This window comes from Manacus candei, unplaced genomic scaffold, assembly GCF_025592945.1.
Source record: "Manacus candei isolate 608988 ecotype Guabito, Panama unplaced genomic scaffold, ASM2559294v1 h1tg000069l, whole genome shotgun sequence".
Classification (NCBI taxonomy): Eukaryota; Metazoa; Chordata; class Aves; order Passeriformes; family Pipridae; genus Manacus; species Manacus candei.
This window is the reverse complement of record NW_026138117.1, coordinates 225107-238557: the sequence shown is the minus strand read 5'-3', so window position 1 is coordinate 238557 and position 13451 is coordinate 225107. Positions and strand designations below refer to the sequence as shown.

The window sequence follows — 13451 nt, the reverse complement described above, 5'->3', positions numbered from 1 at the left end:
CTCTATGAAACACATTCCTTCATTCTCCTACTCTCCTACCTGCAAACTTAAATAATCTGATTATCAATGTCAAAATGTATTATCACCAGTATTGTTGTGGATGGCCCTTTGGCACACAATCACTACAAGTGAAAAATGGGGAAAGGATATTGAAGTTACTAAGTGGATCCTGGATTCCACCAGATCCTACAAGAGCTATTGTGTTCTTACTTTTAAGCATTTAATATCCAGGTTGCTTTGAAGCCACCGGCTGCATACAGTACCAGACAAGAGGGAATCCGGACAAATTAACATATTGTTATTTTGATAAAACTTCTCACTCAGTGGTTAAAGACAGTTATGTCATGTGATTTATTCAAAGTCATTGATTAATAAAGTATTTATTGTGACGCTCATCACAAAATAAATTTTAGTTACCCGAGTGATAAGTATACTAATAGTTACTCACCAGTTAACCCACTCAAAATATTTTTCTTTTCACTTAATTTGTAGAGCAATAGCTATTCAATCTTGAAAGTAAATAATGTCCTTAAATTACAACACACAATGTTTGTGTAAGTTATATTACCAGTATTTTAAATTTCTCCACAATGCCATTTTCTATCCAAAGGTATTGCAGTTTCAAGAACATACTTCCTCCTATACCACAACCGAGAGACAAATTTAATGCATTAACCAATGAAGATATCCAGGTATGGTTTCTTTTCAATTCAGTCAAATTTGTTAACTCTAATCCACAACAGGCCAAAGACTAGAACTGACATATAAAGATAAGTGTTACATTTGGTCCAATGAAGACCAGTGCCTGTCATGCAAGGTACGCTGCTTTGAAACCTGAAATGCTCTATGCCAGTGCTGAGACAAATGATTATCCTGTAGGTATTTGCAGCCATATTTTAAGACCAGAGTTTTCACTTTTATGGAGAACAGTAATTTCTGTGCGTACAAGCTCTACAAGGTTGCTGTTCATACTTTGAAAATAACCCAAGAAAACATTTTCCATTATCATTTTCAAATATCAATCACATAATACATAATACATAATACAATAATACAATGTGAATATGTATTTTATAAGCCTGACCAACCCCATGTAAAAATCCTGTCACACTGAATAATGAAAATCAACAGGGCTGGGAAGACTCAACAGCTTAACTAGTCTTCCTCTTGCACCAGCATAGGATTAGCAATTTCAGTGCTTTGTACAAACTGTATTTGACCAATATACTGCAGCATCCCTATGTACCCTATTCTATATTTTTAACTATCCTCACTTTTAAAAAGCTTTTTAATAGCCTGTTTTACTGCACTTAAAATCCATTACTTTTTATCCTTATTCCTTTCCTGTTTACAGTATCTTACACACTTGCACACTGTTAACAGCAAGTAACTCTTCCTGTCTTTCTACACGTCATGACAACCAGGCTTCAAACCATCAATGCTTCTCAAATTGTCCATTTGAGCAGTGGTTGTATGGTGATTGCATTGTGAGGGAATGCTTTGTCTCAGCTGGCTAAAGCAAAGTCAATAAATCAGGCTAGTCATTTACTGCCTACAACAATTCAGTGGCAACACCATGCTTTCCAATGAGGCTTTCAAAAGTGGCACAGAAATTTTCCTTCAACTGTTACAGTGAATCCTCAGAGCTCTGACTACTAAAACTCTCCAGTTTTGGTAACTATATACCAGCACACTGTCCTATTTAATTTGTCTTTGGTGCTACCACCTTTGACTTTCACAGAAAGCAGGTAGGAATGTGACATGGATAGGTTTCCTCATACACCTTAAGTCATAAATACCTGGTATCTCACTTCATACCAGGCTTCTAGAGCATAAGCCATCCACAGTCCATCTTATTAATAATAAGAGCTAGTACAGTAGCAAGCAGTCTTTCAAAAATTGCAGACTCTCTAATTGCTTGCTTTTCCTAAACTTGAGGGGCTTCCAAATTTCTGTGCATATACTACCAGACTTAATCAAATCACTCCATTACAGCCCAAAGGCTTTTGTCGATGTGGTTTCTAAATGCTGGCATAGGCTCTTCCATGCAGGCAACAATTTAACAGCAGCAGTTGCCAGAGTTCAAGTGAAGCCCTCAGGTTGCCTCATACCTGTCAAGAGGCACTGTGAAGGTAATTCATACGATTATGACATGTTTAAACAGCTTCTGGACTCCTCTTTGCCCATTTTGATCTAGTCTTAAAGTCTAATTTTATTATACTTCTCCCCTCCAAACTCAGGTATCTTTTTAACACTGATTGAATGCTGCAATTCTTCAAAGCAGAAAATAAAGTACAAAAACGGTACTTTCAAGATCTCTCCTCTACTGAACACCAGAACATTCTCTCCCTGACATTTAGTGCTAATGGATTTATTTATGAGTTATTTTGAAACCTATAACTTGCTAATCACGCCTCTTTAAAGCTTGCATTTCTTTGTTTTGCCCTGACTTAGTCAATGACCATTCACATTTTCTTTTTTCTTATGTTTCACTATACTTTTCCCTAGATCACTGAAATATCTCTATTTACAAAATCCTAATTTTCTGCACTGAGTTTGGATTTGTATTCTTAAAATGCTCATGTTAAAAAACTACCAATTTTCTTATTTATTGTAAGATCCTACCAACCAAATCACTCAGTGCATCAGATACCTTGCATTCATCTAATCCATTTTATTTTACTCACCTTACTACCAAAACCTGATGACATTTCAGTCACTCTCCCCAGATACTTTTTTCACCCTCACTCAGAAGTTTAACACTTAAGTTTTCCTCTTTTTTCCCAGATCAAATTCATTCCAAGGATTTGAAAGACACTCTTTGTGCATTTTCCTCAGAGTAGCCAAGTAGTACAAAACACCATGACCCTGAAGCCCTGCAGTGCTTAACCAATCCCTCAGATTTCCTAGAAAAAAATTTCCCACGAAGACATCCTGGTTTGATGTTGTCACATACCAGCAGCTTGTCTTTCTTTTTTTTTTTTTTTAACTTTTCCCCCCAGTACTGTCCCTCCTTTTTTTTTTTTTTTTTTTAAATCATACTTATCTCCCTTCAATACTTTCAGCTCTGAATGCTGTATCAGTACTATGATCTTACCTAGCATCATCCACTCTCCTAGAACTCCAGGTTAACCAATGTTAAAATGTGTAATAGCAACCAAAGTATTTTCTCTAGAAGTCTAGCTAATGCTTACGTATCAAAAACTCAGGCAATACCCACTGAATAAATTCCTTCTATTGTCTCAGTTAAGGTTGTCCAGCATTTAGATAAAATTCTATTCTTTGTCCTTCTGCTGACAAACAGCTAGTACTGATTCTACACATTAAAACAATCCCTAACTGTCCTTAAAACCACTTTCTCCCGCTTTGCAAGTATCTCTTTAAGTAATGAAAGAGCAAGAAGAGGCACCTTTGGTACTGGTGTATCTAGCGTTGTCTGATTATCGACAGAGTGACTCTCTAGCATACTGCATGTTACAGACTTTTCTTTCTCTTTAGACAGAATATGTAAATCTACCATCAAAAAGTCATACCGAGGAAGTAACTACAGTTGAAGAGATGACCCAACTCCCCAAGAAGAAAATACACTGATGCCCCCAATACAAAATAAAAGCATGGATCCTGCTGACAAGTACTTCAAAGCAGCCTATAAAAGAATATAACTGCCCGTAACACTGTTTGTCCCATAAAAATCCACTTAAATGCAGCAGGCGAAACAAGGGGAGAAAAATCTGTGAAATTTATTATTTATTCTTTGCCCTTTGTTTGAAACCAAAATGGCCAGCAGCCACACTTTTCTGCAAGTGTCTACTTTGAAGACATGCTTAAACCTGGCTAGGATGTTCTTCACAATGTGAGACAAGGCCTCTTATCCAGAAGAAACTCATTTCCTGTCTTCATTGCTATGAAGCTTCTTTCCTCTGACTATAAAGGTTTCCTGGAAGATGACAGGCCTGCTTAAGAATGCCACAGTAATTTTATGATCGTATAGTTTTTATATGCTCAGGGTTTTTTTTAGCAGAAACTATTCAAAATGTGTTTAAAATTGCCCTTTAATCTTCCAACCAGCAATACCAAAGACAAAAATGGCAAATAAAATTACACCTGTCAAATGTAACTATTAATACTGGTCTGCCAGTCAGCCATTTCATGAGCTCAGTACTGCCACTGCAAATACAGACCTCTGCAACACTCCAATCTTCTGCAGGATTAGCATGTACTTAAATCACAGACAGCATTTAAAGCCTCAAAAACATCTAGTCTTAACAGTTGTGAGGACTGAAATAAAATCTGTAATAAAGGTTTAATAGCTGCACTTTAGAATCCCTTCAAAGGGTGCAAATTCAGTTTCCAACACCTTTTAAAAATAATAAAGGTTTTAGATGCCAGAACATTTTTTCAAACTCTGGTTGTTTTCCTGTTAATATTTTTCAAAATGAATGCATTGCACAGTGTCTCAATAAGGCAGAAAACAAATGCTTTTTTTAAAAGTCTCATTTATTGTTTGCCTCTTGTGTTCCTAAACTTCATGGCACATTGGAAATTGCTGCTGCATGACTGAGAGAAGCCATATATTAAAAAAACCAAACCAGCACAAATTAGTACATGCTGAATGCACAGCATAGGGAAATTGCAGTTCACGTTAAAACCACCTACACTTGCACTTTTTTTTCTATTTCTTGTAGTTAAAACCTAGTTCTGGAGAAAAGATGGTGTGAAAGTCCTATCCCTTTCAGGGGCTGCTCAAGTAACTGCTGTGTTTGGTTCCTCTCACAAAGTTTGGGCCAGCATACACTCACAGTGACGCATCCCACCATTATCTCTACCATTTCAAGCCACTGATACAGAAAATAAACCTAAGCAATGTGTTTACATAGACAAACTGTCTTCCCCTCTCCCCCCCATCAATATAATTACAAGTGAAACAGCAAGCTGATTGGCAAGGTCAACATCAAATGACCTGCCTGCACCACAGGGAGCTGCGGTTACCAAACAGGGATGAAATAGGTACATCAATTTTGGCACTGGCCTGTGTACAGAGGAACTGTGTAATGTCCTTACATTCATACACATGTTGAGAGCAGCACTTGTGTAACAGTGAAAGGAAAAAGGTAAGTCCTTTTGAGAGGAAGGTAATAACCAGCCAAAGCCAAGTAGTTAATTTAAATACTTCATCTTGAATACCAACCTCAGAAGGCACAGAAAGAACTCAAGACAGCTCAGTCAGCCTTCAGTGATTCATACAATGACACGCTTTTTCCAGTGTAGGGAGAGTTTTTAAAACACAAAGATTAACACCTTGTTTTCCTTTACTAGTCCTCCTATTGTGTTTTTGCAGATTACAAAGTATAAAAGATTATATACATATGGAGAACGGCACATAGGTATTACACCACCTCAAATAGCAGTATGAGAAATTACTGAGTCTGGTTTTGTTCTTCTGATCCCAAGACACCAATCACTTAATACTGAAGGCTGACCTACCTTGATTTTACAGCAATACAGAAACACATTCCCTCCCTCACACCCCATCAATGTCATCTCCTAGAATGAGCCTCATTTCAGATTAAATTCAACCTTCCACAGAGGTACTGATTGACCACTGCCACAGCTGAGGCCAAACAGTATCTTGAACGGTACAATCAACATTTCCAAACAGCAGCAATACAATACATAGGTCGCTCAGAAGTTGAAGGCATTTACTGGGTTCCTGGGTTTTTGCATGAATGCCATGTTGCTTTGCAATACTGATTTAATAACAAAAAATTATTTTAAGCTCTTTCACCAAGGGCTAGAGCAATACTTTTTGACAGTTCTTGGGTCTTTGGGTTTTGCTAGCACAACTGACCCCCACCCCCATTTTAAATCATGTGAGAAGTTGCAAATCAATTTCTAAGAATCATGCAAAAAGCCACTTGCAGCAGCCCATTGTAGACCATCAGGCACAAAGAATGGGACTGGTCTCTATCAGTACAACCCATGCTTCCCCATCCTTCCCCATAAAATTCTCACATTCAGGTTTTTTTTTTTTAAAAGCTTAATTCTATTACAGAGTGAAGTGTAAATGTATCAGAGGAACCATTATCTGAAACAAGTTTTCAAACAAAAGAGGCTTTCCCAAAGGTTTTATGTAATAATTTCAACACAGACAGAGTAAGTATGTTTATTGTTTTACAGCAAAATGCCCCAATTTAAGAACAAAACTGCTAGATGTTCAGCTGTGCAAAATGGTACATAGTGCTTCAGTACAAGTGGAAAAGAACATGATTTGTTAGCAAATGCTTTCAAATACAATTTTATGGTCCTAGAAGATAGGACTTGAAACTGAGGACTGATCCGCAGGCAAACAATTTTTCTCTGCCTAAATTGGACCTAGCCACTTTGGACCCAGAACCAACACCACTTATTTTTGATTGCTGAAAAGAAAAATCAGCACACTGAATTGCCAGATTCAGTGTCTTCATGCATGTTACAGTGAAATGGATCAGTCCTCTATGTCAGTTTCCAGCCCCATCTACAAGTATCATCTGGCTCCGATAAATAATACTCACAGGAATTTCTTGAAGGTCAATGGTCCATAATGGTAGTTATTCTACATGATCTGCTCAATTTGATTTCCAATTCTAGTTAGGTTGTTTAAATGACTTTCTTGAATTCATCGTACAGCACAAGCACAAAAGCACCCCCCATGCCTCTGAGAACATTGGACCATGCACCCTTGAAGAACGCCTTTCCTCCCTCATCCCTGGCAATCTTCCGCCAGCAGTCAATCGTTCCAGAGTACATGATATCAGCTGCAGGAAAAGAGCAAACAGTGATTCTTAACTCCTATAATTTTATCTCAGATGTTTTTAACAATTCTCCTGTTTCACTTAACTACTTTGTGATGTCCCAAACTACACTTTAAGACTGTAATACAATTCTTAGCACAACCAATAGCAAAGCTTCCTCTCTGCTTGCCTAGTTAATAAAAGCTGTCACAAAGTAAAAACGTTAAGCTTTTATTTTGCCAACTATTCCAACCCCTAATTACCGTAATTTAATTTGTCAACACGAACAGGCAGTCCATTTGCCTATTTCATTTTCAATAAAGAGAAGTCCTCAGCATAATTCAGGACAAACACAAGTTGAACCTTACTGCACTTCCTCATTTCATGTAAGTGTCAAGGCTATAAGTAAAACAGAACTCCATCCTGTTAACGCTGCTTGAAAAACTACATAGATTTACAGCCTACCTCCTTTGCGTCCTGACTGCATCATCATTCTACGCCGCACTGTATCAAAAGGATAGGACACCACACCGGCCACAGCAGTCACCGTCTGGGCAATCATCCAACTGATAACAATGTGAGTATTTCTGGGATCTGGGAGCATGCCTGCAATAAAAAAAAAAAGAAGTAATTAGCTTTTTATCTTGCACATCCTCCTCCAGTTTACTCACTGCACGACAGCTACTTTACAAGATAAACTAGTAGGAAACTAGATGCCCTAGTCACAAAACATTGTAGAGCCATACTTGAAAATTGCAACTTCATAAACTTTAAACACATTGAAGCAACATAAAAAACATCTAAAGAAATTCAGGATTTTCTTCAGTTATCAAAACAGCTTAACATTTAAGAACAAGGATTCTTTTCAGACTGGCATGAGAAAGTCTCAACTATCCATTACTCTTTTTAAAAAGAAACGTCAACGTAAATTAAGTCACTGTCCCTGTGGATTACGTTACCACAAACTAGCATCAATGGCCTACATGCCCAAATGTCCAGCTTAACCAAGTGCTTTACAAAAGCATTGCTCAATCCCATTCTGCTAAACACTCTTGAACTGGTCCAATGTAACTACAGGAATGCATTGAACAAAAAAGAACTTTTTCTGTGTATAATTATCAACATACTTTGCTGGCATTAGGAGCAACTCCTTACAAAACCAGTACTTGAAAGTAGGCTGCTGCCATCAACACATGCCCAAGTTTTGCCTTTAACACTGCAGTGTCACTGATGCTGGCACTGATATCCCCTTCTATCTTAATGTAGTTATTACAGTGTTTAACATCCCAGAACAGGCAATACAATTGTGAAAAGAGGTTTACTGGATCTCCTCTGAAGTATTACCTTTTGCTGTATCATAGATCCCGAAGTAGGCAGCTCTATAGATGATGATGCCTTGGACAGAGACATTGAACCCTTGGTACAAGCCTCGCACACCATCAGACTTGGTAATTTTGACTAGACAGTCCCCGAGACCAGAGAATTCTCTGTCTGCACCAGCTTTTCCAACATCAGCAGCCAAACGGGTTCTTGCAAAATCCAAGGGGTAGACAAAGCAGAGGGAAGTGGCTCCAGCTGCACCACCAGATGCCAGGTTACCAGCAAAATATCTCCAGAACTGAGTGTGCTTGTCTACACCTCCCAAGAACACCTGCTTATACTTATCCTTGAAGGCAAAGTTGAGAGCTTGAGTTGGGAAGTATCTGATGACATTAGCCAAGTTTCCTCGCCAGAAAGACAGCACTCCTTGTTCCTTTGGAATACGTACTACACAATCGATGATACCCTTGTACTGCTTATCAGCAGCAATCTGTTTGCTTGCATGTTGCACCTGCAAATAAAAGTATGTATATTGACCACATGCCTTGACTGGCCTATGCCATAGCTGGACTTAAGCCTGCTTCTATTATACAAAAAAAGCTGTTAATTCTGAATGGCTTAGGGTTGTGTTATTGTTAAGAAAAAGGCTTAAAATTGCTTTCTAACTTCCTCAGACCTCAGGACTTGCCAAAATAGGGACAGGTAGGGATTGGCCTCTTATCCCAGCAACTAGCAACAGGACAAGAGGATATAGCCTCCAGCTTAACCAGGGGAGATTTAGGTTGGACATTAGGAATAATTTATTCACAGAAAGGGTGATCAGACATTGGAATGGGCTGCCCAGGGAAGTGGTGGACTCACCGTCCATAGAGGTGTTTAGGGACAGACTGGACGCGGCACTCAACAGGCCTACCTAGAGGCGAGAGCCCTTACTGACAGAGGGGCGGGGGGGGGGCGGGGGGGTGCGGGCGGGCGGGCGGGCAGGCAGGAGCCCGCGTTCGGCCAGCGGCCCCGCGAAGGTCACCCCAATCACCTTGGGCGCCGCCGGGTCACGCCGGGCCCCGCGCGCCGGCCGCGCCCCGCCCGCGGGCCAATGCGCTGCGCGGGCGCGCGTCACGTGAGGGCCGCCAAGATGGCGGCGGGAGCAGCCGCCCTCCCCTCCCCGCCGTGCCCTCGGCGCCGGCAGCGAGGGCGGCAGGAAGTGACACCAGCGGCGGCCGCCCCCCTAGGCCCAGCCCGCCCGCCGCGCCGAGCCCCGCACGGCGGAACCGGCTTCGACTTCCCCGCCACCGTCCACGTGACCTTCCCGCCAGCCGCCACCGCCTCTCCCGCGCCCTTTGTCCCGCGGCGGCCCCGGCCCTCACCCACCCTCCGCCCGAACCTGTGCCCTCGCCGGGCCCGGCGCCTGAGGGGGACGGTGACGGGCTCTGCCCGCGCTCGCCGCTCTCGCCCGCGCCGCTGACCTGGAGCAAGAGCTTGACCCGCTCGATGGGCGCCACCGCGGTCTTGCTGATGGCGGCGGCAACGCCGCCCGCCAAGAAGTCCTTGAGGAAGGAGATGGCCTGGTCCGCCATGTTCGCGCGCGCAGCCGGGAGTCAGTGCCGCTGTCCCTCAAGCCGAAAGGGCGGGAGCGCCGCGCGCGTGGCCTTAATGCCGGGCCCGCCGGCCACGCCCCGCACCGCCCCATTGGCCAGCCCGGTCTGGGGGCGGGGCCTACGGGGGGCCCGCCCCGCGCCCCCCGGCCCCGCCGCGCCAGTGTCGCAGCGCCGCGTCAGGCGCGGCGGGACTGCCTCGCCACCGCCTGGGAAGTGCCGCCTTCGCCCCGGCTCGGCCCCCGCGGGGCAGCGCGGCGGTCACCTCACTGCTCACACTTTTACCTGTACTTTTCCAAGCGCTCTCCACGCTCGTTTGGTGCCGCCGTCGGCAGCGCCCGCACCAGCCTGCAGAGCCCAGCGGCTCTGTGTTGCCCCATCTGGTGTGTTGCCCCGCACCGCCCAGCACGAAGGCCCTGCAGAGAGGTCTGGACAGGCAGGATCGATGAGCCGAGACCAACAGTCTGAGGTTCGACTAAGTACCGGGTCCTGCACTTAGGTCACAACCACCTCATGCATTGCTATGGATTCGGAGAATGGCTGGAAAGCGGCCTAGTGTAGAAGGACCTGGGGCTGCTGGTCGACAGCGGCTGAACATGAGCCAGCAGTGTGCCCAGGTGGACAAAGTGGCCAGTAGTATCCTGGCTTGTGTCAGAAATAGTGTGGCCAGCAGGACTAGGGAAGTGATTGTCCCCCTGTACTCAGTACTGGTGAGGCCACATCTCAAATCCTGTGTTCAGTTCTGGGCCCCTCACTACAAGAAAGACATTGAGGTGCAGGAGCGTGTCCAGAGAAGGGCAACAAGACTGGTGAAGGGTCTGGAGCACAAGTCTTACGAGGAGGGCTGAGGGAGCTGAGGTTGTTTAGCCTGAAGAAAGGGAGGCTCAAGGATGACCTAGTTGCTCTCTACTACCTGAAATGAGGTTGTAACCAGGTGGGAGTCAGCCTATTCTCCCAGGGAACAGTAGATAGGACAAGAGGACACTGTCTTAAGGTTGCCAGGGGAGCTTTAGATAGAACATTAGGAAGAATTTCTTCACAGAAAGCGTGATTAGACATTTGAATGGACTGCCCAAGGAGGTGTTGGAGTCACCATGCCTGGAGGTGTTTGACTGGATGTGGCACTTAGTGCCTTGGTCTGGTTAACATGGTGGTGTTTGGTCATAGGTTGGACTCGATGATCTCAGAGGTCTTTACTAACATAACTGATTCTGAGAGTCAGTGAAGCTGAGTGTGAGGCAGTAAAGCCAGGGTTTGGGGCGTGGGTCTGTGAGCCCAGACAGTAGTCAATGAGTGAGACAACCAAGTGAACCAGGAGGCTTCTTCAGTGGTGACTGCTGGAAGCCAGTGTAGGATGAAGGCACAGCTTTCTGCATGGGGTCACAGAGGACAGCAGTAGCTGTCAGGTGGAGGGGAGCAGATTTGGGGCACTGCCAGGGCACCAGTGGGTTTCACTTCATGCTCACCACCCTCTGGGTAATGCTGATCAATGGCATATCCTTGCTTCCAAGTTCTGTTCCCACCTCCTCCTTACCACTGCAGTGCCAAATGTCACACCATGGGGCTTTTCTGTTCTTCACAGAACTGATCCAAGACAATGAAATGCCAAAGAACTTAACCACAGTTTCCTAGAGGGACAGTGGGAAAGTGTGGTTCCAGCTTCTTGTGTTGGTGCTCAAATCTAGATGCTGTGAAAACCTCCTCTGCAGGCTGCCAGTGTAAGCACTCATGGCAGGGCCCCAGCCCCTACCAAGACAGTAGTTTCATCAGTAACTTTGCTAATTTTATTGTATGCTGAAAGTGATAAATTGTACCTAATGGTCAAATATGTCTGAAATTATACCCATTATTTCTAAAAGTATTGAAATTGTTCTAGCTGGAGGGCATTAGTTCACACACACCTTTTGTTACTGCTTTCACTTTTAATGGCTGTTTCCTACCAAAGTAAATAAAGCCAAACCTTGTTTTTAAACAGATGACTGGTGAAACAAAAAGCTGCAGTAGCTGAGGTGCCAGAAACCACTGCTTACACATTGTATGTACTTTGCAGGATTTCAAAATGAGAGCATCTCTCTCGGAGGACATGTTGTGAGAACAGGATGTGCCAGGCATAGCCTACTGCAGTATGCTGTGTATGTCACTATACTTTTTTTTGCACAACAAAAGATCCAAAGTAAATTGTGTGCTGTTCTATATTCTACATCATAATACAGACAGAGTGAAGTGACTCCTGTGCTCCCACAGGGTTAGGCACATACAGATTTACAGGACCATATTCTGGACGTAATTTATGAAAGGCTGTGGTGAATATATTCAGAGAGGCACCCACAGCTTAGTGTGGTATTTTTCCTTTTAAAAAAGGAATGTTAGTACTCTTTTTAGCACAACACAATGTCTGCAAGGCTAGGATTTTTTTCCCCACAAAATTTTCTATTGATTAAAAAAGAACTTCATACTCTGAAACTCTTGAGTATTGTCAATTCTTCAAATTTTGTGAAAAACAAAATTAAAATGCATGTACCTTGTGACAGGAAACTGTTCAGTCAATAGCTGCCCTGTCCTGTTTACCTTTGGAGCACATCTACATCTGACTGGGGAAAATCCTTTTCTCTCCATCGATTTTTCATTTCTGCACCTTTTTTTTCTCTTTTCTTTATCTAATCTTGTATTCTGCTATCCACTTTTATAAGAGCTCACAAATCAAGTAGGGCTGAAAAGGAGCAAGATGATGTTCTTGAATCAAATGTTGTGTCCCCACATATAATCTCATTACAATTACAGATGAAACTTGTGCTTTTATACAACTGCCTTTTTCCAGAAACCTCACACAAAGCAGAAGTTCACGGGTCAAGCACAGAGGGTAATAATGAATGGGGTAACATCAGGCTGGCAATCTGTCACTGGTGGGGTTCCACAGGGCTCCATCTTAGGCCCTGTGCTGTTCAACATCTTAATTAATGACTGGGGTGCAGGACTGGAAGGGATACTAAGCAAGTTTGCAGATGACACAAAACTGGGAAGAGCTGCTGACTCCCTCAAAGGCAGGGAGGCCCTGCAGAGAGACTTCAACAAATCAGACCTCATCACCAACCATGTGAAGTTCAACAAGGGGAAGTGCTGGATTGTGCATCTGGGAGGGGGTGACCGTGAATGTACGTACAGACTGGGGAAAGACATACTGGAAAGCAGTGCCATGGAAAGGGACCTGGGGGTCCTGGTCAGTGGCAAGTTGAATAGGAGTCAGCAGTGCCCTGGCAGCCAGGAGGGCCAACTGTGCCCTGGGAGGCATCAGGAAAAACATCACCAGCCCTTCGAGGGAGGGAGCTGTCCCACTCTGCTCTGCACTGGTGTGGCCTCACCTTGAATATTGTGTGCAGTTCTGGGTGCCAAAATATAAAAAAGACATTAGTCTATTAGAGAGTGTCCAAAGGAGGGCAATGGAAATGGTGAAGGGCCTTGAGGGGAAGCTGTATGAGGAGTGGCTGAGGCCACTTGGTCTGTTCAGCCTGGAGAAGAGAAGACTGAGGGGAGACCTCCTTCCTTCCTTGTGAGGGGAAGAGGAGGGGCAGGCACTGATCTCTTCTCTGGAGTGACCAGTGACAGAACCCAAGGGAATGGCCTGAAGTTGTGTCAGGGGAGGTTTAGGATGGATATTAGAAAAAGGTTCTTTACCCAGAGGGTGGCTGGGCACTGGAACAGGCTCCCCAGGGAAGCAGTCACAGACGGAGTTCAAGAGGTGTCTGGACGATACTCTCAGGCACATGGTGAC

At 43.7% G+C, this 13451-nt stretch overlaps 1 protein-coding gene across 1 annotated transcript; it reads right to left on the bottom strand.

The window, feature by feature from the left end:
- Positions 1-6149: 6149 nt before the first annotated feature.
- Positions 6150-9730, bottom strand: SLC25A6 (solute carrier family 25 member 6). The gene is made up of 4 exons (XM_051806992.1): positions 9554-9730; positions 8115-8601; positions 7236-7376; positions 6150-6794 (listed from the first exon to the last, which is right to left on the bottom strand). The coding sequence occupies exons 1-4, from the start codon at positions 9662-9664 to the stop codon at positions 6637-6639; spliced, it is 897 nt and encodes a 298-aa protein (XP_051662952.1). The 5' UTR covers positions 9665-9730; the 3' UTR covers positions 6150-6636.
- Between the last annotated feature and the right edge of the window lie 3721 nt (positions 9731-13451).